General features: G+C 38.4%; 12 protein-coding genes across 12 annotated transcripts; 5 read left to right on the forward strand and 7 right to left on the reverse strand.

Annotated features, from left to right (window-relative positions):
* Positions 1-444: 444 nt before the first annotated feature.
* C5L36_0B03110 (uncharacterized protein) lies at positions 445-2,208 on the forward strand (the record flags this gene model as incomplete). Its single annotated transcript, XM_029464675.1, has 1 exon — positions 445-2,208. The coding sequence occupies one exon, from the start codon at positions 445-447 to the stop codon at positions 2,206-2,208; it is 1,764 nt and encodes a 587-aa protein (XP_029320534.1).
* Positions 2,209-3,751: 1,543 nt separating this feature from the next.
* Positions 3,752-5,512, forward strand: C5L36_0B03120 (uncharacterized protein; the record flags this gene model as incomplete). Its single annotated transcript, XM_029464676.1, has 1 exon — positions 3,752-5,512. The coding sequence occupies one exon, from the start codon at positions 3,752-3,754 to the stop codon at positions 5,510-5,512; it is 1,761 nt and encodes a 586-aa protein (XP_029320535.1).
* A 222-nt stretch (positions 5,513-5,734) lies between these two features.
* Positions 5,735-6,847, reverse strand: C5L36_0B03125 (uncharacterized protein; the record flags this gene model as incomplete). The annotated part of the gene is made up of 1 exon (XM_029464677.1): positions 5,735-6,847. The coding sequence occupies one exon, from the start codon at positions 6,845-6,847 to the stop codon at positions 5,735-5,737; it is 1,113 nt and encodes a 370-aa protein (XP_029320536.1).
* A 427-nt stretch (positions 6,848-7,274) lies between these two features.
* On the reverse strand, positions 7,275-9,455 carry C5L36_0B03130 (uncharacterized protein; the record flags this gene model as incomplete). Its single annotated transcript, XM_029464678.1, has 1 exon — positions 7,275-9,455. The coding sequence occupies one exon, from the start codon at positions 9,453-9,455 to the stop codon at positions 7,275-7,277; it is 2,181 nt and encodes a 726-aa protein (XP_029320537.1).
* A 1,369-nt stretch (positions 9,456-10,824) lies between these two features.
* C5L36_0B03140 (uncharacterized protein) lies at positions 10,825-12,243 on the reverse strand (the record flags this gene model as incomplete). The annotated part of the gene is made up of 1 exon (XM_029464679.1): positions 10,825-12,243. The coding sequence occupies one exon, from the start codon at positions 12,241-12,243 to the stop codon at positions 10,825-10,827; it is 1,419 nt and encodes a 472-aa protein (XP_029320538.1).
* A 260-nt stretch (positions 12,244-12,503) lies between these two features.
* Positions 12,504-14,609, forward strand: C5L36_0B03150 (uncharacterized protein; the record flags this gene model as incomplete). Its single annotated transcript, XM_029464680.1, has 1 exon — positions 12,504-14,609. The coding sequence occupies one exon, from the start codon at positions 12,504-12,506 to the stop codon at positions 14,607-14,609; it is 2,106 nt and encodes a 701-aa protein (XP_029320539.1).
* Positions 14,610-14,710: 101 nt separating this feature from the next.
* On the reverse strand, positions 14,711-15,556 carry C5L36_0B03160 (uncharacterized protein; the record flags this gene model as incomplete). Its single annotated transcript, XM_029464681.1, has 1 exon — positions 14,711-15,556. The coding sequence occupies one exon, from the start codon at positions 15,554-15,556 to the stop codon at positions 14,711-14,713; it is 846 nt and encodes a 281-aa protein (XP_029320540.1).
* A 1,156-nt stretch (positions 15,557-16,712) lies between these two features.
* C5L36_0B03170 (uncharacterized protein) lies at positions 16,713-17,558 on the reverse strand (the record flags this gene model as incomplete). The annotated part of the gene is made up of 1 exon (XM_029464682.1): positions 16,713-17,558. One exon carries the CDS (start codon positions 17,556-17,558, stop codon positions 16,713-16,715), a length of 846 nt encoding a protein of 281 aa, XP_029320541.1.
* Positions 17,559-18,127: 569 nt separating this feature from the next.
* C5L36_0B03180 (uncharacterized protein) lies at positions 18,128-19,468 on the reverse strand (the record flags this gene model as incomplete). The annotated part of the gene is made up of 1 exon (XM_029464683.1): positions 18,128-19,468. The coding sequence occupies one exon, from the start codon at positions 19,466-19,468 to the stop codon at positions 18,128-18,130; it is 1,341 nt and encodes a 446-aa protein (XP_029320542.1).
* Positions 19,469-19,594: 126 nt separating this feature from the next.
* C5L36_0B03190 (uncharacterized protein) lies at positions 19,595-20,098 on the forward strand (the record flags this gene model as incomplete). Its single annotated transcript, XM_029464684.1, has 1 exon — positions 19,595-20,098. One exon carries the CDS (start codon positions 19,595-19,597, stop codon positions 20,096-20,098), a length of 504 nt encoding a protein of 167 aa, XP_029320543.1.
* Positions 20,099-20,651: 553 nt separating this feature from the next.
* C5L36_0B03200 (uncharacterized protein) lies at positions 20,652-21,044 on the forward strand (the record flags this gene model as incomplete). The annotated part of the gene is made up of 1 exon (XM_029464685.1): positions 20,652-21,044. One exon carries the CDS (start codon positions 20,652-20,654, stop codon positions 21,042-21,044), a length of 393 nt encoding a protein of 130 aa, XP_029320544.1.
* An 806-nt stretch (positions 21,045-21,850) lies between these two features.
* On the reverse strand, positions 21,851-22,198 carry C5L36_0B03205 (uncharacterized protein; the record flags this gene model as incomplete). Its single annotated transcript, XM_029464686.1, has 1 exon — positions 21,851-22,198. The coding sequence occupies one exon, from the start codon at positions 22,196-22,198 to the stop codon at positions 21,851-21,853; it is 348 nt and encodes a 115-aa protein (XP_029320545.1).
* Positions 22,199-22,262: the final 64 nt, after the last annotated feature.

Consider the following 22,262-nt stretch of genomic DNA (forward strand, 5'->3'; position numbering starts at 1 on the left):
CCCGTTTTAAAGAGACGGCGAACGGAAAGCGATAATGCCGCACGACTAGAAATCTCACTACACTCTAGACCCAAATTACCGTACTAGAAAGAAAAAGAAAAATTAGCTGTGGTTTCCACCTGCCGTATTAGGACAAACGCTATCCCCTATGAGGTATCCGTGTCTAGAGAAGGCATGTCTCCCTTGACATCACTTACTCCTTTAGGCGTACGGACCAATACACAGCCGCGTCGGTGTTTTTGTTATCACTGGTTGTTATCGGGTTGCTGATAGGGAGCAACGGGTAGAACCTCGATAGTCGGTAAATAAGGTTTACTGGAGAACCCCGAGGAGGGTCTTATAAGAAGGGGGAGACATTCCGTTGGTGTTGGAAAGATCCACTGCTAAATCCTTAATTAACATTAGGAGCTTACAAGTTTATCTTAAAAATAGAGCACCATATAGATGTCTGACCTTAAACCAATAACAAGTGCCGAAAGTGTGCTTGCAAATGTTATTTCTAACAATGCCAATGCATTGAACAATTTCCCAAACTCTGCCAATCTTGATGAATTGGACGAATTCTATGATGTTCCATTAGAGGAATTCTTGTATCATGCTCAATTACAAAGAGAGCTAGAAAAATCACCAGATTATGGTGAAGCAGCTCCTACTGTCCCATTGTGGGAGGTCATCAGAGTCAAGCTTTTGAACAAAGAACCAAGAAATAATGAACAGGTCAAGACTGTTACCGAAAAAGTTTCATCAAGTGACTGCGATGAGAAGGGTTTGCCTGTATGTGAAATAAATGACACATTAATTACAGAGAAGGAAAACGCAAATAGAATGCTGAGAGTTGCCTCTTGGGGTTCTGTGTTTTACTTGATCACAACCGATATCTTGGGTCCTACCTCTGCTCCTTATGCCATTTCAGAGTTGGGTTACGTTCCTGGTGCCTTGCTTTACTTCCTCTTTGGTGTCTGTGCTGCATACTGTGGTGCTTTATTGTGGAAACAATACTTGATGCTAGACTCCATCAAGTATCCTTTGAGAAATTACGGTGATGTTGTTGGTAGGATCTTCAACAAGCAAACCAGGTATGCAATTGACTTCTTCCAAGCGGTTCAATTGTTCTGTAATGTTGCAGTTATTATCTTGGGTAACGGTCAAGGTTTGTCACAAATTGCCAAGGGCAAGGGATGCTATACCATCTTGATTTTCGTGTGGGCAGTGGCTGGTGCCATTGTTGGTCAGATCAGATCTCTAGCTAAGTTTGGTTTTCTTGCTAATGCTGCAATTTGGATGAACGTCTTTGTCATCATTGCCACCATGGCGTGTGCAAGTGCGTTCCCTCCAAACTATACTGCTGCTGCAGGTACCAACAATGTTTCCATGGGTGCGGTTGTTACTAAGGTTGTGATTAGCGGTGCAGGTGATATGTTTCAAAGTCAATTGAACGCTTGTATGAATATTGTCTACTCCTATGGTGGTGCATTGGTGTTCGTTGAATTCATGGCTGAAATGAAACGTCCATGGGACTTCTGGAAAGGTATGGCAGCAGCACAGATGTTTATCTTCACTGTTTACTTGGTGTTTGCCATGGTCGTTTACCACTACCAGGGTCAATTTGTCATTAACCCAGCCAACCAAGGTATCTCCAACTACGGCTGGCAAACTGCCACCAATGTGATCAACTTGGTTTCTGCATTGATTGCAGCTGGTTTGTATGGTAACGTTGGTATCAAAGTCCTATACTCCTCTGTTTTCCAAAGATTCTTCAAGTTCCCATCGCTAGACTCCAGGTTTGGTGTATGGATCTGGGCTGGGTTTGTCTGTGTGTACTGGGCCATTGCATTCGTGTTTGCAGCAGCTATTCCAAACTTCTCGTCACTTGTTTCTTTGATCGGTGCAGTTTGTATCTTGCAGTTCTCATACACGTTTCCATTTATTATGCAATTTGTCTTCGACTTGCAGCTAGGTGCTATGCAGGGGGATGGCGAATATGACCACGTGAACAAGGTTACCCATAGAGTGGACTCGTGGAGAAACTTTTCCAGATGGTGGAGGGGTTACAAGGCTTTCTGGTTCAGAAACACATGCCATCTTATCCTTTTCTTAGCTTCCGCTGCAACTGCAGGTTTAGGTATTTATGCATCGGCGATGTCCTTGAAGGAGGCTTTTGATAGCGGTTCCACTACATCTTTTACATGTAAATCTCCTGTGGCTTGAAGAATTGAGCTTTCGTTTTTGTTGCCCTTTCACTAATTTACTTTTTTAATTGACTAATAAATACTCCAATAATAATACTAATATTGTTTATTTCAACTTTATGCTATGAACACCATGATATATTTTCGAAGTAAAATTATTATAGCTGTTGCTGGGAGAAGTAAGTAAAGAAAGTGGAACCATTATGTATGCCCCAATGTACAATTACAATCAACTTCCGTCCCAAACCAAAATCATTTTGAAGGCAATATTATAAATCTGGCAATAAAAATATGAATGAAATGTTGAGAAGTTGAATCCAAGTTCGTTGATAATTCAAAATAAAGTGCATTACTCAATGAAGAAACTGCAATCAATCTCCAGTTATGAATATTATGTATCAGATACCCTTAATAACAACATTTAATGTATATATGGTATCTTCCATGAGATGTTATGCATCCAGTCCCACCATTGGTCATATACATGTAGGTATACAGGATAATAAACCACATTTGCTTGCAGGAGCCTCTAATTATCAAACACTTTTTTACTTGATATCAAGAAAACAAAATGACTTTTGAAAAAAAAAGAAATCGGTTTAGTGTTAACAATGTATGCATGCGCCACATGAAGTTATGCGGCTATAAAAGAAAAAAGTTCACTAGAAAAAGTATTATTATCATGCACGACAATGCAAGCTCAAAATTTAGAATGATAGCTTCCTTTACACTTACCTCAGAAAAGTGACGTATATTGAAAGTCAAACATGAACAACCGCCGGAAACAGTTTTATTACAGGGACAAATAACTTCCGAATAAGGTTTTCGAGTAATCCTTTCAAATATTATCAATAAAACGTTTCGACGTCAGATTTTTTTTCTTTTTACAGACAGTACTTTTCCTTCGGCCTTACTTCTATATAAATTTATATAACTTGTTTTATCACGTCGTCACGCTTGTAGTTAGTGTAACTATTTAGCTCTTTAATGTCTAAATTTGGGTCCTTTTTTGCTTGCAATATAATATCAGGACTCTTATAAAAGCCACAATAGGAGTTGAAATACCAATGTGGAAACTTTGACAGAGCCGTACCAAAGGAATCATGCCAGTTTAATGGCAAATTGCGTCTCCACTCAACCTAGTGCCGCACACATGCCCAAAAAGGCAACTCCGATCCCGGTTTGGAAGCGGCGCGCTTAAAATTTGTTCTTCCCCACCGGAGACCTACAAAAAAAAGAAACGAGAATTGCAGCCGTTTGTTGCTATGGCCTCATGTAGTCTGTCAGCATGATTCCTTATTGGTCATTTTCTGTCGTTATCTTTGACACAACTGTGGTGGCTGCTTGTGTATGTCCGAAGAATAGAGGATTATAAATTCGACATTGTCCATGGTATAGATGAGAATGAGTTACCCCAACATCATCTTGCCTATTCTATAACTCATCGTAAAAGTATTTAAGTTTTGCATCACCCGTCCAGGATAACTTTTCCCTTTACTCTTTATATTCAAAAAGAAAGAAAAAGAAAAAAAAAATCTTCAACATATACTCTTACATTTCTGATGTCTGACCTTAAACCGGTAACAAGTGCCGAAAGTGTGCTTGCAAATGTTATTTCTAACAATGCCAATGCATTGAACAATTTCCCAAACTCTGCCAATCTTGATGAATTGGACGAATTCTATGATGTTCCATTAGAGGAATTCTTGTATCATGCTCAATTACAAAGAGAGCTAGAAAAATCACCAGATTATGGTGAAGCAGCTCCTACTATCCCATTGTGGGAGGTCATCAGAGTCAAGCTTTTGAACAAAGAACCAAGGAACGTTGATGGTGTCAAATACGTTCAGGATAGTAACTCCTCTCATACTGATGAAAAGGATCTCGTTCCATCAGAAATAAATGACACATTAATTACAGAGAAGGAAAACGCAAATAGAATGCTGAGAGTTGCCTCTTGGGGTTCTGTGTTTTACTTGATCACAACCGATATCTTGGGTCCTACCTCTGCTCCTTATGCCATTTCAGAGTTGGGTTACGTTCCTGGTGCCTTGCTTTACTTCCTCTTTGGTGTCTGTGCTGCATACTGTGGTGCTTTATTGTGGAAACAATACTTGATGCTAGACTCCATCAAGTATCCTTTGAGAAATTACGGTGATGTTGTTGGTAGGATCTTCAACAAGCAAACCAGGTATGCAATTGACTTCTTCCAAGCGGTTCAATTGTTCTGTAATGTTGCAGTTATTATCTTGGGTAACGGTCAAGGTTTGTCACAAATTGCCAAGGGCAAGGGATGCTATACCATCTTGATTTTCGTGTGGGCAGTGGCTGGTGCCATTGTTGGTCAGATCAGATCTCTAGCTAAGTTTGGTTTTCTTGCTAATGCTGCAATTTGGATGAACGTCTTTGTCATCATTGCCACCATGGCGTGTGCAAGTGCGTTCCCTCCAAACTATACTGCTGCTGCAGGTACCAACAATGTTTCCATGGGTGCGGTTGTTACTAAGGTTGTGATTAGCGGTGCAGGTGATATGTTTCAAAGTCAATTGAACGCTTGTATGAATATTGTCTACTCCTATGGTGGTGCATTGGTGTTCGTTGAATTCATGGCTGAAATGAAACGTCCATGGGACTTCTGGAAAGGTATGGCAGCAGCACAGATGTTTATCTTCACTGTTTACTTGGTGTTTGCCATGGTCGTTTACCACTACCAGGGTCAATTTGTCATTAACCCAGCCAACCAAGGTATCTCCAACTACGGCTGGCAAACTGCCACCAATGTGATCAACTTGGTTTCTGCATTGATTGCAGCTGGTTTGTATGGTAACGTTGGTATCAAAGTCCTATACTCCTCTGTTTTCCAAAGATTCTTCAAGTTCCCATCGCTAGACTCCAGGTTTGGTGTATGGATCTGGGCTGGGTTTGTCTGTGTGTACTGGGCCATTGCATTCGTGTTTGCAGCAGCTATTCCAAACTTCTCGTCACTTGTTTCTTTGATCGGTGCAGTTTGTATCTTGCAGTTCTCATACACGTTTCCATTTATTATGCAATTTGTCTTCGACTTGCAGCTAGGTGCTATGCAGGGGGATGGCGAATATGACCACGTGAACAAGGTTACCCATAGAGTGGACTCGTGGAGAAACTTTTCCAGATGGTGGAGGGGTTACAAGGCTTTCTGGTTCAGAAACACATGCCATCTTATCCTTTTCTTAGCTTCCGCTGCAACTGCAGGTTTAGGTATTTATGCATCGGCGATGTCCTTGAAGGAGGCTTTTGATAGCGGTTCCACTACATCTTTTACATGTAAATCTCCTGTTGCATAGATAATCTTTAGATTACCATTTTTGTATTTATAGTGTCTCTGAATAGACTAATATTAATCTCATGAATCTTTATTAAAAGGCATGTTTTTCAAAGCAGATATGATTTTTCGCTTGTTTTTAAATCTTTCGAATATAAAGCACCATCTGCTTCAAGAAAGTATTTCTTTTACTTTTGGTTCGTTACTTGTTTATTCAAAAGCGATTTACGTACATAAGAAAATTTCAAACATAGTTTGATTTCAAAAACATGTGTTTAATTGTACCCCATAGTGATAGAGATCCATTTCTGTGTCTCTGCATCTGTTGGACCTGCCTAAAGTCAGCAATAGAATGCCGAATTTTCAAATCTTTTCGTTCTATTTCTTTTAATCTTTTTATGACACTATTTAGTCCTTGGTTCACAAATTCCGTAATATTACTGTCGTTATTACTGAAAAATCGTATTTCCTGTGGCCTTCCATTATCAGTTATCTCATCTTCATTTTCATTTGCTGTACTCTCAAGGTAAATTTGAACTGTGTTGTTGGTACTATTCAGTTCAGTGAAATCTTCTATCTCGAAAGTTGAAAATTGAGATACGCTTTTATTGAAACTTTCGTTTGGTTGATATCGTATATTCATGCAATCCTCGCATATTATGGCCTTCAGATCTAGTATCTTATTAATATACTCATGATTTTCAAACACAGGCTTAAAACAAGACGAGCACTTTATTTCAATACTAACTTCCTCACTTTTGTATAGCTCATCATAAATTGATTGAATGTACATGTCAGAACTTATGATTGGCTTCAACTGACTACCACCTTCATTTTGTTGTGGTTTTACTTTTGTATCAGCCGTACTCGAGTCTTCTTTCACTGTTTCTATTTTCCAGATTGAAGCATCTTTTTCTTCCAATAGAAGTCTGTAGTCATAGAATGGGCTTTCATGATCACATGACGAGGGAGGTGTCTCATTTTTAGAAATGTGGTTAGCTGTGTATTCCGCAGAACCCAATGATGTCATAAAATTAAAGTTCGTTTCAGATTTAGGATTTTGATTGGGTATATCTTTCGCTTCTATGATTGTCTTACTATCACCTAAGGTTGACCGGGATTTTGAACGTGTGGATCGACTATTTATCCTTTCTACAGATCGCTGCCTCACATTGGATCTGATCCTAAGCATGTCTTCACTAGGTTTATTTATTTCTTTAATCAGTTCTGGTGCGGGAAATGATGTGAAGGTTGTGGTGTCGAGCAAATCTAACTTTGACTGTCTTTGATGAAGTATTGCCGGTTCAGTTGATTTATCATTATTACTCCATTTGAATTTACCTTTAGATAAAACCATACCCGAAATTTTGCTGGACTAATTTGTAGATAGTATATGAGTTAGATTCAGCTAAAGTCGATTACAAATAACAAGTAACTGAATCATAAGTTGATGAACTTGCGAACATCCCTACAAATAATAACAAAACAACACGTCAAAAAAAAAACATGAACCTCAACAGCGACTTTCCTAATTGGGGGTTATTTACCCCTTTATATTGAGACTAAAGAGCCCTTGATCATTACAAACACAGATATAAAACACGGCTAGTGGGTTCAGTTTAGTTTATCATAAGAAACTGTAAAATGAAGACACACCACCATCCTTTATGTAGATACGAATGAAAGAAAAAACAAAACTTACAAACGAAAGGGAAATAATCTGTAAAAAAACTTTATTATATGATGATATGGAATTACAAATTCATGGCATAGAACCATTAGATTCACGATAGTAAACCAATAAAACCAAAAAATAGTGTTAACAGGAAATCACTGTGGGAGACAACATTTGCAGCACCATAATAAGTTGGCTGTGCTAAAACAGGTTGTGTAAACGATGTGGAACCAATAAACTGAGTGGTAACGTTTGTCGTGGGAATGGGTGTTTCAGTTACATTAAATGAGGTTGAAAAAGAATTCAGTTGGGAATTAGTTGTTTCATCATTGGTAGAACTGAAAGTAGTTTTTTCAACTGTGTACTGTCTATTGTTTGATGACACTATATCAGATGTAGTAAAGGTTGAAGCCGGCATAGATGAATGGACAGTTGTCGCATTAAAGAAAATAGATGGGCTTGGCTGGATTGTGATACTTCTTTCAAAATCTGCGGAACTAACCGAAGATAATATAGCTGACGAGTTAATAGGGTAACTTTCTGTACACTCATTATCACTACAATGTATGATTGTGTTGGTAAGTCTAGATTTGGAAGTTAAAAAAGCTGAGGAAACGGAACTAGAGAATGGAATAGACGATGGTAACATACTTGACACTTGTGGAACTAGTGGTGAAGAAAAAGAAGAAGAAAGAGTAAACAATGGGGTGGACAATGGAGTAGATGATAGAGTAGATGATACAATAGCCGAAGATGGTACTGGACAACTGAAAGATGGGACGATACGGTTCGAAACAGTGATCACAGTAGTAGTGACGTCGTTAGAGTATGTAATAACAGACTTTGTGTTAACAAAAGATCCTGGAATTGTGTTGCCTGCTGGTGGAGCACACGAATAAGTAACGATGGAAACATCAGTAAAACCTACTGGAACAATAGTAACACCTGAAGCACAATTGACAGTAACACTTGAAGAGCCACAATCAGTAATAAAGGTAGTGAAAGAGGTTGTAGAAACAAATGATGAAGTAGAAGATGATGAAATAGACGTTGGTGAAGTGAAATATGCAGTAGACGATGGTGACGTGGAAGATGGAGTGGACGATGGAATAGAAGATGGAGTGGAAGGTGGGGTGGAAGATGGAGTGGAAGTTGATGGAGTAGACGATTGTGAAGTGGAAGATGATGGAGTGGAAGGTGGGGTGGAAAATGGAGTGGACGATGGAATAGAAGATGGAGTGGAAGTTGATGGAGTAGACGATTGTGAAGTGGAAGATGATGGAGTGGAAGATGATGGAGTGGAAGATGATGGAGTGGACGATGGAATAGAAGATGGAGTGGAAGGTGGAATAGAAGATGGAGTGGAAGATGGGGTGGAAGATGGGGTGGAAGATGATGAAACGGACGATGGAGTGGATGATGGAATAAAAGATGGAGTGGATGATGGAATAAAAGATGGAGTGGATGATGGAATAAAAGATGGAGTGGACGATGGAGTGGAAGATGGAATAGAAGATGGTGTGAACGATGGAATAGAAGGTGGAGTTAGGGATGAAGTGGAAGATGAAGTTGCAAAGCTAGTATGTGTATCTGTTAGTGGACAATAAGTTGTGACCCAAATAGCAATACCGTCACTTGTAACCTGTGTAGATGTTAAGTATGATTGAATTGTAATCGGATTATATGAAATTGGGGAATAACTCGTAATGACCTTCTCAATACCTCCAACTGTAGTTGTTGAAAGTACTTTTTGTTCAGGAAGAGAAGTAGTGACGCATTCGTTGTATTGACAAATTGTTGTTGGGATGTATGTGTAATCTGCCAAAGATTCTTCCGCAAGTTTATAAATGGTAGCAGTTAATCTTTCAAGTAAAGGAGTATCACTTTGAATAAAAACATCGAATGCAGCTTGGAAAATACCTACTTTAGGATATTCAAGAGGGGGTGACAAGTATCTCACAAAATTACCTGGATTCGGTGTAGCATTAAGAGTACCTCCAGCTTGAAAGACGGTATCTTTATTACCTGTTATAACAGCTGAAGAATCAAAAGGTGTACAATCAGTGTCCGAAGAACATTGTAAAAATTGCGAACCGCTTGCTTCCCAAAGATAGTTGATCTGCATAGAATCTTGAGAAATATCAATTTCATCATAAGGTGCATTGCTTGCAGGAATATCAATCTGTACTCTATTATCAGAAGTTACGGTTATCCTGATATTACTATCTGCAGCATATCCGACCGCGGTAAAAACCAATAAGGCCAAGTTCTGAAGTTTGGAAACAAGCATAGCGTAGTGTCTCTTTTAAGGGAATAGAGTATTAGTGTCCAGGCTATCTGCTTGAAAAGAAAACTAAACACAGAAACCCAACAAGTACAATTTATAAACCACTTGGGGAGAGTATTCTTCTTAAATAAAACAAAAAATATCCCTTCTTTGAACTTTACTTAAACTACAAGCCATGCATTACTGATGTTTCAAGTTAATGTCCAACATTACTCCGATGTTCACACCCATATTATTCCTTTTTTAGGATTGTAGACTCTTTAGAAATACTTTCCAAAGTGAATAATCCAATTCATATTTACCTAATCGAGAATCCAAAGGTATAGCAATATGACAAGCGCTAACGAAGTTTTCTGCACAGTTGATATGCAAGTTTGCATCTAAATCAAGAAAAAAACGTCCCTCAAGAATGTCCTTTACGCGCCCAATTTGGGAACATTTCAGTTTGCTTTGACATAAATATAGGTGACTACAGAGTCCCATGTGTATTTAAGGAAAAACAGATAAAACGCAATAGCAGGGTCACCCCTGTGATAACATGTGGTATAAGACATGTTTCTGTGCTTTTCAAATTACTAATTTGTTTCACCAATGAAAAATTTGCTACTTTAGAAAACGTAAATTTTTGTAGCAATAATATCTATATTGCATGCATTCCATGCAAACAAATGATCGTCAAAATAGTGCATGAATTGTGCTATATTTTTTTCTCCAACATGTTCCTGTTATGCATGAAAATATTCTGTATTATGTTTTCTGAATGCAGTGAACTTATATTTTACTTATTAGCTTAGCAACTTCAATAGCTAATTGCGGATCTAAGCATCAACTTTGCCAAATGTTGTCTCAATATAGAATCAATAGGCTCAAAGTCTGAAAAAAAAATTTACTAAGATAAAACTACGTTGATTGACTTTAACTGTTTTATGTCAAGCATGTCACCTGAAAGGTATCAATTTCTCCAAAGCAACTACATAAAACAGGTAAAACAAGAAGGGAAGTATCCATTGCGTAGATTCGGCTATGTAAGATAATAAGTTCTGTTTGTACTTCTAGTAAATCTGGCCATGTTCATCTATACAGGCAATTAAAATGTTTTATACATCTCTAGTAGGCATAAATAAGGTTGTCAATGCCCTACCACCTCCCTCATCTCTGACTTTTTTCGAGAATTTTTAACATATTTATTCCTTAGGATTCACTACATGCCGCTGCAAAGTTTCAACGTGCCTTCAATATTATGAGTGAAATATAAACTATAAAAATTTAGAAGGAAGAGATTTGAGCCCACTTTACAAGAAACAAGAAAATGCTGCAATAATAGGAAAGTCTAAATATTATGATATACCCTTAGTCTTTTAGAAAGACTAAACTAGTATGACTGTAATTCCTTATTGGTCATTTCGAGTCTGATCCAGTTACTTAAACAATTTTGGTCGTACACATCTTCTGGCGCAAAGTAACCTGAATCTTCTGGCGCCTCACACTTGTCCGAATTAGGGATATTCTTGTATGGAGAATGATGATAACCAATGTCTCTAAACCAGTGAATCTTGGATCTGTCCTCAAATAAACCCAAACCAACTGAATGGACTGGTGCATCACCCCATCGTTCATAGTAAAAGCCACCAGCCTCTTCTAAGGCATCCATCCAAGCAGAGTAAGCTTCACCTCTGTAGAAATCCATGTCACCGATTTCAAAATTGGACCAGAAATGGCAAGTGGAATATCCACCGGTGATTTCAACATAGTCTGGATGTTGAACATTCTCAGTTAGCCACTTAAATGCACCATTTGGATGAACGTACTCTGGGTGCTTTTTCAAGAAGTTTAGAGTGACGGGCCATAGGGTCTCGACTGTTAATGGATTATCATATAGAGAGATGGTGAACCCATATGTTTTGTTATTATCTTCCATAAATTTGAATAGATCATAATCAACAGAGCAATAGTAATCTGTGGCAGGTTCAAATCTCCAGTACCATCTGAATTGTTTTAGTCTATCCATTTGGTAGAAATAACCGGAATTGAATCTACACATATTGTGATAAGACACCTTATCAATGTATTGAACACCCTTAGCTTTCAATTTTCCAATTTTTTCTGCCTCAATATCAGGATCAATATTGTCAGGTTTGTTCCACATCTCTGGTGGGATCACCTCAAAGTAACAATCAGAAACAGTATGTCTTTTGACAGTTTCCTTGAACTCCTCAGTAAAGGGCTGGTCATTAATAAAAGTATAAGGATAGTGAAATTTATGATTCCACTTGGTTTCAAGTTGCCTTAATGTATATATAATGTCTTCCAACTCTTCATTTCTGACTAGGGTTAACAAAGTTGCATTAGCCCTTGGGTATTCATCTTGGGTTAGGAATTTCTTGTTACCCTTTTTATCAACATATTGACTGTAAGTTAATTCTGCAAATTTAGGCTCGGTGATTCTCTTGGAATATACTTCCCTAAAAAAATTCATATTATTCTCAACAATGTTATTTTCAATATTTTTGAAAACATCCTTGTCAAATGTAAGCGCTTTTTCGACTTCTTCCCATGTCATTGGTCCCTTAGGTTCTTGAACTTCATCAGAAGTACCATCCTCAGATATTTGCGGCTGATTCATTAATTTGGTATTATATTTGATTGTATAGTCGTCAGTACTAGAAAACAAATAGTTTGCATCCAATGTGTTCGAGATGTTACCATTGGAAACAGAGACGAGGTAAATCACAAATATAATTGCAAATACCACAACTGCTCTTCTGAGCGACCGTCTAGATTCCAAAAGCATAGTTGAACCCTTAGTCTAATGACGTGGAGTAAAAAAATGTCACAAAAAAAGGTACAATCAAAGAAACAACAAATTTCATCTCTAAATTGTTTCGAAAAATGTATCATCAAAGAAATCGAAGAAAAACAAACAAAAAAAAAAGAGTACTAACGCGAAAGTTCTAATTAAAGGCTCCGCAGCTTCGGCAATATGTTCTGTAGTGGCAAACCATCAATTTATATAGAAGAATTGAAAAAACCAAAGAGTTCAAGGTATCAGCCATGTATAAGCTCTCAAGCACACTATATGGACATGATGACGACGTAAAAGCATTGTCAAATTTAGGGGAAGACACAATCATCTCGGGTTCGAGAGACTCAACCGTCAGAATTTGGAACCGGCTGGATAAAGAGAATACCAAAGATTTTAGTTCTTCGATAATCAATTTGAAAACAGAAGGATTTGTTAATTCCTTAGCTATATATAATTATCAAAGTGAATTATTAATTGTTAGCGGTGGTAATGATAACATGGTTCATCTAACTTCTCCTAACTCTGTTTTTACGGATTCTGAAGAGTATTGTTTTATTGGGCACACTGCAAACATTTGCACTTTGGATACGTATGAAAATTTAGTTTTAAGTGGTTCTTGGGATTGCACTGCTAAGGTATGGAACAAAGAAACCGGAGCTGTGTTATATGATCTAAGAGGGCATGAAAACTCTGTTTGGGGTGCTAGATTTTTAAATGAAAATGAGTACCTCACCTGCGGTGCAGATCGAACAGTCAGGAAATGGAGTAAGGATAAGCAAGTGAAATGCTTTATTGCCCATGACGATGTTGTCCGTGATTTATTATTACTACCCAGTGGCGATTTTGTGACATGTTCAAATGATACCACCATTAAGATTTGGGATGGCGTTACATTTGATTTGAAGGCAACACTAGTTGGGCATCAAAGTTTTATATACTCAATCGGATTAACGTCTACTGGTGATATTGTCAGTTGTGGCGAGGATCGGTCAATACGGATTTGGAGAAACTATCAATGTATTCAGGTGATTGTTTTGCCATGTATCTCTGTATGGAAGGTAATGGTTTTACCTAATGATGATATAGTCACTGCTTCTTCAGATCGATTAATTAGGATATTTACAAATAATGCTAGACGCTATGCAAAAGAGAACGAAGTTTTGGCTTTTAGGAAACAGTTAGAAGAATCATCTATCAGTGAATCTGTATTGGCTAATGTTAACAAACAGGCTCTACCTCCTTTGGAATCGTTGGACACTGATCTCCCAACAATTGAGGGAGAAACCAGAATGGTTAAGTCAGGCTTTGATATTTTGATCTATCAATGGAGTGTGGGGAAATGGCTCAAAATTGGACAAGTTGTCAACGGTGCATCATCTAATCAGAAACAATTATATAATGGGAAATACTATGACTACTTGTTCAATATTGACGTTGAGGATGGTCAACCGCCTCTAAAATTGCCAGTGAACATTAGCGATAATCCTTATGAAGTTGCAGATAAGTTTCTAGCGACGAATGATTTACCCCAAAGTTATCAACAACAAATAGTTGAATTTATTTTACAGAATACCGAAGGTATGAATATGGATACCAAACCAACAGATCTGAGATACGGATCAACTCCCAAATCTGAAGGGCTCATTCCCCAAACTCAATATTTGGCATTTGAGAAGATGGATATCCCTAAACTAATTAGCGCTTTCAACAAGTTGAACGGAAAACAATCTGAAGGTAATATACTATCGGGGTTTGAAACACTGATCAACTGTGAAGATTACACCGAACTACACCACTTAGCATTAGAGATCATCAAGAGATGGGACCAGGATTCGAAGCTATTAGGATTTGATATCCTAAGATGTATTATCACTAAAATTCAACCCAGCGAAGAGTTATTTCCCATTATAAGGTCCGGATTGGAAATGGAGAATCCAAAGGTACAAATGATGGCTGTTAGAATTTTAGTAAATACTTTTAAGTGCAAGGGTTGGGGTGAACAGGTAATGTTAGATGAGGATATTTTAAGTATTATATTCACAGAGGGATTATTTGACAATTTGGCGAATAAGATTGCCTTATTACCGACTACTATTGCAACTTTAATTTTAAATTATTCAGTACTGACAAACAAATATCAGTTAATCAACTTTCATAAGAAACTATTGATCATTATTTCGAAATTACTCAAATATCCAGCTATACTAGATAACGATGAATCTTCTTACAGGTTATTAGCAGCTATTGGCACATTAGACCACATGAAATCAATTGAAAATAAGGCAGAATACTTATTAGCCTTTGCAAATAAGGATGAAGAGAGATTCAGCATTCTCAGGAATGAAATCTCCTAAACGCTTTCAAAGTATATACGTTATTTAGGTATGTGTATGACTGTACATGTATATATACGTGTTATTTTATGATTTTTTTTGTCCACTTTTTTTTTCAGGCTTCAAATAATTTTCTTATCTTTAAGTTCTTTGACTACATGGCTATAGACCTCATCGACTGGTTCATTGCAGTTGACTTTAATGACTTTATTTTGATCCTCAAAATATTCAACGACAGGCATGCTGGTTTCAATAAAAGTTGTAAATCTCTTCTTTATGGATTCCAGATTGTCGTCAGATCTACCAGATGTTTTACCTCTATTCAGTAATCGTTTCAGCATGATTTCTTCAGGGCATTCAAAGTATAGAACCAACTTACCTTCCGAAACAGTATTCTCAAAACTGATCGCCTGATCCATCTTCCTTGGGAATCCATCAATGAGGAAATTTCTAGATCCGTTGTTGTACTCCTTGACAATTGCATTTTTCAATAAGTTGATTGTGATTTCTTGGGGAACAATCAGACCTTCCTTGATATAGTGATCAATGAGCTCACCAAATTCACTGCCTGGGGTGTTTTTCTCCAACCTTAAGAGATCACCGGCACTCAAGTGGACAAACTTGTAGTCTTTCACGAGTTTGCCGCATTGTGTACCCTTTCCAGAGCCTGGACCACCCAAAACAAACACGACGTTGATAGGATCTTTAAATTTTTCACTTGGGAAAAGAGCACTTCCCTGTACCGTCGAAGTGGTTGGGTCGATGGCTGCAGTGGGTGGTTTGACGTTATTCCCTGCATTATAAAACGTCAATCCAAGAGCAGTCAAACCGAGAAGTGTCAACGGAATGAAATGGTTTGTCTTGGATCTTCCACCACCGCTAGAGGTTGCGTAAGTACGCAAAAGTTGCTTGGATCTGTGGAAGGATTTTAGTGCTGGTCTAGCCCTAAGAAATGATCGTGTATACATTCTGTCGGCGTATTTGGGGTGAAAGTTACCTTAAAGTGATAGAGATGGAGTTGGGAGAGAAGGTTAAGGTAAACACATTTGTGAATATTCGTGTACATACGTGGAGTCGTTTGCACCAAATTGGGGGTGTCGCTTGAAAAATTGGAAGCGGAAAATAAAAGTAAGAGAGGATGCTTCAAATTGGCCAATCTTGTAGAAGCAGCACTTTTTAAAAGTGAATCTTGGAGATGTAAACATAGGAATAAATAGAAATTTTGAATAATCGTATAAATATGTGAATATATAAAAAGTATTATAGATTGATGAAAAGTAGGGATTGGTTATGAGAAGAGGAAGGGAGAAGCAAGACAAGAAGGGGGAAAAAAATAGTAACAAACCACACCAGTTCAACTGATTCTTTCATAATTGGTTGTAAATACTCGATAACGAATATACGCAACTTTCATACTATCGGGTTTGAAACACTGATCAACTGTGAAGATACACCGAACTACACCACTTAGCATTAGAGATCATCAAGAGATGGGACCAGGATTCGAAGCTATTAGGATTTGATATCCTAAGATGTATTATCACTAAAATTCAACCCAGCGAAGAGTTATTTCCCATTATAAGGTCCGGATTGGAAATGGAGAATCCAAAGGTACAAATGATGGCTGTTAGAATTTTAGTAAATACTTTTAAGTGCAAGGGTTGGGTGAACAGGTAATGTTAGATGAGGATATTTTAAGTATTATATTCACAGAGGATTATTTGACAATTTGGCGAATAAGATTGCCTTATTACCGACTACTATTGCAACTTTAATTTTAAATTATTCAGTACTGACAAACAAATATCAGTTAATCAACTTTCATAAGAAACTATTGATCATTATTTCGAAATTACTCAAATATCCAGCTATACTAGATAACGATGAATCTTCTTACAGGTTATTAGCAGCTATTGGCACATTAGACCACATGAAATCAATTGAAAATAAGGCAGAATACTTATTAGCCTTTGCAAATAAGGATGAAGAGAGATTCAGCATTCTCAGGAATGAAATCTCCTAAACGCTTTCAAAGTATATACGTTATTTAGGTATGTGTATGACTGTACATGTATATATACGTGTTATTTTATGATTTTTTTTGTCCACTTTTTTTTTCAGGCTTCAAATAATTTTCTTATCTTTAAGTTCTTTGACTACATGGCTATAGACCTCATCGACTGGTTCATTGCAGTTGACTTTAATGACTTTATTTTGATCCTCAAAATATTCAACGACAGGCATGCTGGTTTCAATAAAAGTTGTAAATCTCTTCTTTATGGATTCCAGATTGTCGTCAGATCTACCAGATGTTTTACCTCTATTCAGTAATCGTTTCAGCATGATTTCTTCAGGGCATTCAAAGTATAGAACCAACTTACCTTCCGAAACAGTATTCTCAAAACTGATCGCCTGATCCATCTTCCTTGGGAATCCATCAATGAGGAAATTTCTAGATCCGTTGTTGTACTCCTTGACAATTGCATTTTTCAATAAGTTGATTGTGATTTCTTGGGGAACAATCAGACCTTCCTTGATATAGTGATCAATGAGCTCACCAAATTCACTGCCTGGGGTGTTTTTCTCCAACCTTAAGAGATCACCGGCACTCAAGTGGACAAACTTGTAGTCTTTCACGAGTTTGCCGCATTGTGTACCCTTTCCAGAGCCTGGACCACCCAAAACAAACACGACGTTGATAGGATCTTTAAATTTTTCACTTGGGAAAAGAGCACTTCCCTGTACCGTCGAAGTGGTTGGGTCGATGGCTGCAGTGGGTGGTTTGACGTTATTCCCTGCATTATAAAACGTCAATCCAAGAGCAGTCAAACCGAGAAGTGTCAACGGAATGAAATGGTTTGTCTTGGATCTTCCACCACCGCTAGAGGTTGCGTAAGTACGCAAAAGTTGCTTGGATCTGTGGAAGGATTTTAGTGCTGGTCTAGCCCTAAGAAATGATCGTGTATACATTCTGTCGGCGTATTTGGGGTGAAAGTTACCTTAAAGTGATAGAGATGGAGTTGGGAGAGAAGGTTAAGGTAAACACATTTGTGAATATTCGTGTACATACGTGGAGTCGTTTGCACCAAATTGGGGGTGTCGCTTGAAAAATTGGAAGCGGAAAATAAAAGTAAGAGAGGATGCTTCAAATTGGCCAATCTTGTAGAAGCAGCACTTTTTAAAAGTGAATCTTGGAGATGTAAACATAGGAATAAATAGAAATTTTGAATAATCGTATAAATATGTGAATATATAAAAAGTATTATAGATTGATGAAAAGTAGGGATTGGTTATGAGAAGAGGAAGGGAGAAGCAAGACAAGAAGGGGGAAAAAAATAGTAACAAACCACACCAGTTCAACTGATTCTTTCATAATTGGTTGTAAATACTCGATAACGAATATACGCCTGTTACTCCCTATATTGCAACAATTGTGGAATGTGCATATAATGTTGGCGAGCAAGCGTCATATCCACTGGAAAGAAAACAAAAACATTGGTATGATCCATCAGTCTAAAAGAAGAACCAACGGGGGAAATCTACCATCTCAAAGTGGACATGTCGTTTCTGATTCTATTGTAGTCAAACAATGCTTCAATTTGACCGTTACCTGCAATAGCAATGTCTTGGTCATACAAGTACTTCTGAGCCCATTTTGAAATTGCAGAAGAGGTGACAGAGTCAACATTTGAAGAAATTTCTTCTTCTGAAGGAACGTAGCCTAAAGCAAAGGCCTTTGTAGCCAATGATTCAGAGTGTTGGACTGGACAAGCAGGAGCCTTTAATAGTCTCAACTTGAGTTCAGCCTTAGCCTTTGCAAATTCAATTTCATTGACAGTACCAGTAGAGAATCTGTTCCAGTTCTTTAGGGCGAAATGAATGGTTTCATCATAACAGCCAACATTATGGGATGCAAAGTAACCACCCCATAAACCAACATCGGAGTAAGCCAACTGGAAGTGGTCAAAGGAATCAATCAAGTGGTTTTCCTCCAATAATTGAGCCAAAGTCGAGCCAACAAATGGGGAGAAAGGAGAAGCAACACCTTCATAAGAACCATTGATTTGAGCTGCAACCAAACCGGTGTAGTAGGCATGAGTGTCGTGTAAACCAGGGGTCAAAACAGAGATTGCAGCATGTGCTTGAGGTAAAGTGTCATCTCTTAATCTAATATCGGAACCTAAAAAGGAAGTTTCAGGGAAATCTGCCTTTGCACCACTATTGATGGAAGGTAGTTGAGAAGCAAATTTTGCCAAAGATTCATGGTTGATTTCATCACCAACGGAGACGATTGCAATGTTAGAAGAAACGAGATTCTTTGATAAGTAGTTCTTCAAGTCCAAGGATTGCAAAACCTCAATGGTTTCTGCCTTACCGTATTTAGGTAAACCAAGAGTTGTGCCTTGGAAAGCAGTACCAATCATGTGTTCAATGACCATATCTTTTGGTGAGTTTTCAAAAGCTTCAGTGAGGGCAATCGACTTTTCCTTTTGTTCACCTAGAACCACTTCATCAGAGACAATTGATTCGAGAGATTCCAAGGTGTTTTTAATTGCCGAGAGAGCGCCCTTTGAGTTACCCCTAGGGTAAGTAGCGGACAAGAGACCGGTGACTTCCTTTGCATTGGAGGAATAGTATTTGACACCTTCATTGACTAGGGCGTCCTTGGAAGACTTTGAACTGGTGACCAAGTTACCCAACAAGGTGGAGATACCCGAGTTGTAAGCGTTTTCCGCTCTGGACCCGGAATTCAAGTAGACACCAACAGCCTGTTTACCAGAGGAAGGTTTTGTGATGACGGTGATGCCATTGCCCAATTTGGAAACGGCAACCTTTGTCAATTGTCTTGAAGAAGTGGAAAATAATCTCTTTGAAAGCATCCTGGATCTATGTATTTATATGTATGTGTTTCTAAATGTATATCTGTATCTGTACTTTAGGTTGTAGTCAGTTAGGTGCTTACACTATACTCTATGTAATATTTCGTATTGTATAATATAAAACCTATGTTTTTATTTTTTGTTCCTTTATGGTGTTCTTCTGTTCAAGAGAAAAGAGTCGACAACAAAGGGTTAGAAATAAGTGTACGTGACAATGATACTAGTCAACAGAGTGAAGAAAGGACAAGAGAGTGTACACCACTCCTACACATACCCAAGCGTCAGAGAGTGTATGTAATGGAACTGCAAGGTGAATGTTCAACTGGGACCAGAGACGGTGCAGACGGCGAGGCTCCACAGAATACGCGCATCGGGAGGGGAGGGGAGTCTATACTGTGGGCCCTCTGGGACTCTTTACCTTGGTCCAGTGGGCAATCCCGCCCCCTCCCCCCTCAAAAAGCGATTTCTCTAGTGAGCAAATCGCATTGGCCAATGAGGGGGCGAGCAAATAGCCAATGGAAAGTTGCCAATGTCAAATTAAAGGAAAATGGTCAACTGTCGCTAAAAGTCGAAACAGGAAATCTCTGTGGTTTCAATATGGAGAAAAGTTTATGCAAGTTTAATAATTAGCTAAGCGGGAAATTGTGAAAAATATAAATTAAATTTACCGAAAAAATATCAATAAATGTAAATAAAACAATTAACAGGAAAAAAATAAAGAAAAAAAAAGAAAAAAAAGAAAAAAAAGAAAATAAAGAAAATAAAGAAAAATAAAGAAAAATAAAGAAAAAAAAAAAGAAAAAAAAAAAAGAAAAAAAAAGAAAAAAAAAATTACAAGATACGCCCAGTGCCGGGTAACCGTATATTGTTACCCTTTTTTAGCTTACGTTATTTCTAATTTGAATTTTTAAAAATTTAGTTTCTCATTTCCTCGCGACGACACCTGAGGGAGAGAAAAGAAAAGAAAAAACAAAAAAATTTTTTTTTTTTTTCCTTACTGAACCGTCGCGACATGGAGTCGATAGCAGCTTCTAATGACTGAGTTGTTGAGTACCAGAAATCAACATGTGCTAAATGTGCACTGCTGTGAAGAGTAGGTGCATGGTTTGGCAGTTACACTTTGGACAATCAGTTACTTCTTCATTTGCATCTTTGAACGTATACACGTCTCTACAGCCATACAATGTCTACCATCAAAGAAGGAGCAAAGGCACTTCTCTCCCGCAGCAAGCCAATGAAACGGTTCCCACAACCAGTCAGTCTGCCCTCTACTTTTGTCAACACTAGGGTCATGAGAGATCATTTCAAGAGACAAATGTTTGAACAACATGAAGTCACCTCTAGGGCACTCAAGTTTATTGCAAGAAACTCGGCCTTGCCACAGAAGGTCCGGCTCGAAGCACAGCTCCAACTTAATGCGCTTCCTAACTACACCAGGGCCAACCAGCTGAGGGGCCGCTGTGTCGACTCGGGAAGAGGTAAGGGTGTCATTAGAGACTTCAGACTGTGTAGGTATCAGTTCAGAATGCAGGCCCTTCAGGGGCTCTTGCCCGGCGTCAGGAAAGGTGTCTGGTAGGCTCCTCTCTGCACTTCTGCACCTCTGTACCTTCCTGTGTTCTTAATCTGTGCCGCATGTCATGTCATGCCATGTCATGTCGTTCTGTTTCCTGTAATGACAACGGTGGTACCAGGTCTAACTGCTTGCCAGACACCGGCTCTCGTCGCTTGACACGTCTCCCCCTGTACATATATTGCGTCCTACATAGATACTGTGTAACAAATGTCAAACTCTGTCATTGGCAACACCCAGGTCATCCAACCAACGCGTCTTGGAGATCCGCTCCTCCATTAATGTCGATACAGGTGTTTGTAGCGTACAGCCACCATCGGCTATGGAGCATTGCATCCCTTTTCCAAGAGTAGGGTAAACGAAATGTATGTATATATATATATGCATATATTGGTAAATATATTAATGATTAAAAAAAAAAAATTAAATGGAAACCAAGACCATGGTAAAAATCGTATTGCCCTTTTGCCCATTTAAAAAAGAGAAGTGAAGTGGGTCCTCTGAATCGTATGCCAAGACTGGCAGCTAAGGTCCAGAGGGATAAGAGAGTGATCTGAGTCGTAGTGGAAGAAGGGGGAGAAGCCAGAGTAGATGAGAGGGAAGCAAGGAAAGGGTATGATAGGAATAGAAAAGATAACTTTTAGTAAAGAATGTTTCATAAAAGTCCATTGAGGAGGGCAAATCTTGTAATAAACCATGCCAATGGACTTGAAATGGCTGGGGTCCAACTAATGCAGTTCTATCCAACTACAGCGGCAAGTGAACAAAGAGTGCAACGAGGGGGTGAATAGCCAAAACAAAAAAAAAGACATTCACCTGTAGGCAACCTTCTTGACATTTTCTGCAAAATGAGACTGCTCAGCTTCAGTTTCAGGAAGTTTCTGTGCATTGCCGTCCTTAATCATAATTCTGAATCTAGCCTGCATGGTTTCAGGGTCCTTTTGAATGATAAACTTTCTGTATTCGGCAAACGTCGCAAACGAGCCGTGCTTGGAGTCAATGCCGCTGTTCTTCAACAGGTGTTGGATATTGTTGTTCCTTGTGGAGTCCGAGGAGAACCGTCTCACAGCCATTGCTGTTGCAGCAGCTGCAGTAATAGTGGATGCTCTTGCCAATACTGGCGCCTGCATAATGACCTGTCTGGTAAGTTGTGCTTGCATTGTGCTGGTTGTATATGTTTACTAATTGAGTCAGAAGTAGTCTTTTGCTAATAGGTTGTAATTG

Source organism: Pichia kudriavzevii, chromosome 2 (genome assembly GCF_003054445.1).
Source record: "Pichia kudriavzevii chromosome 2, complete sequence".
Classification (NCBI taxonomy): Eukaryota; Fungi; Ascomycota; class Pichiomycetes; order Pichiales; family Pichiaceae; genus Pichia; species Pichia kudriavzevii.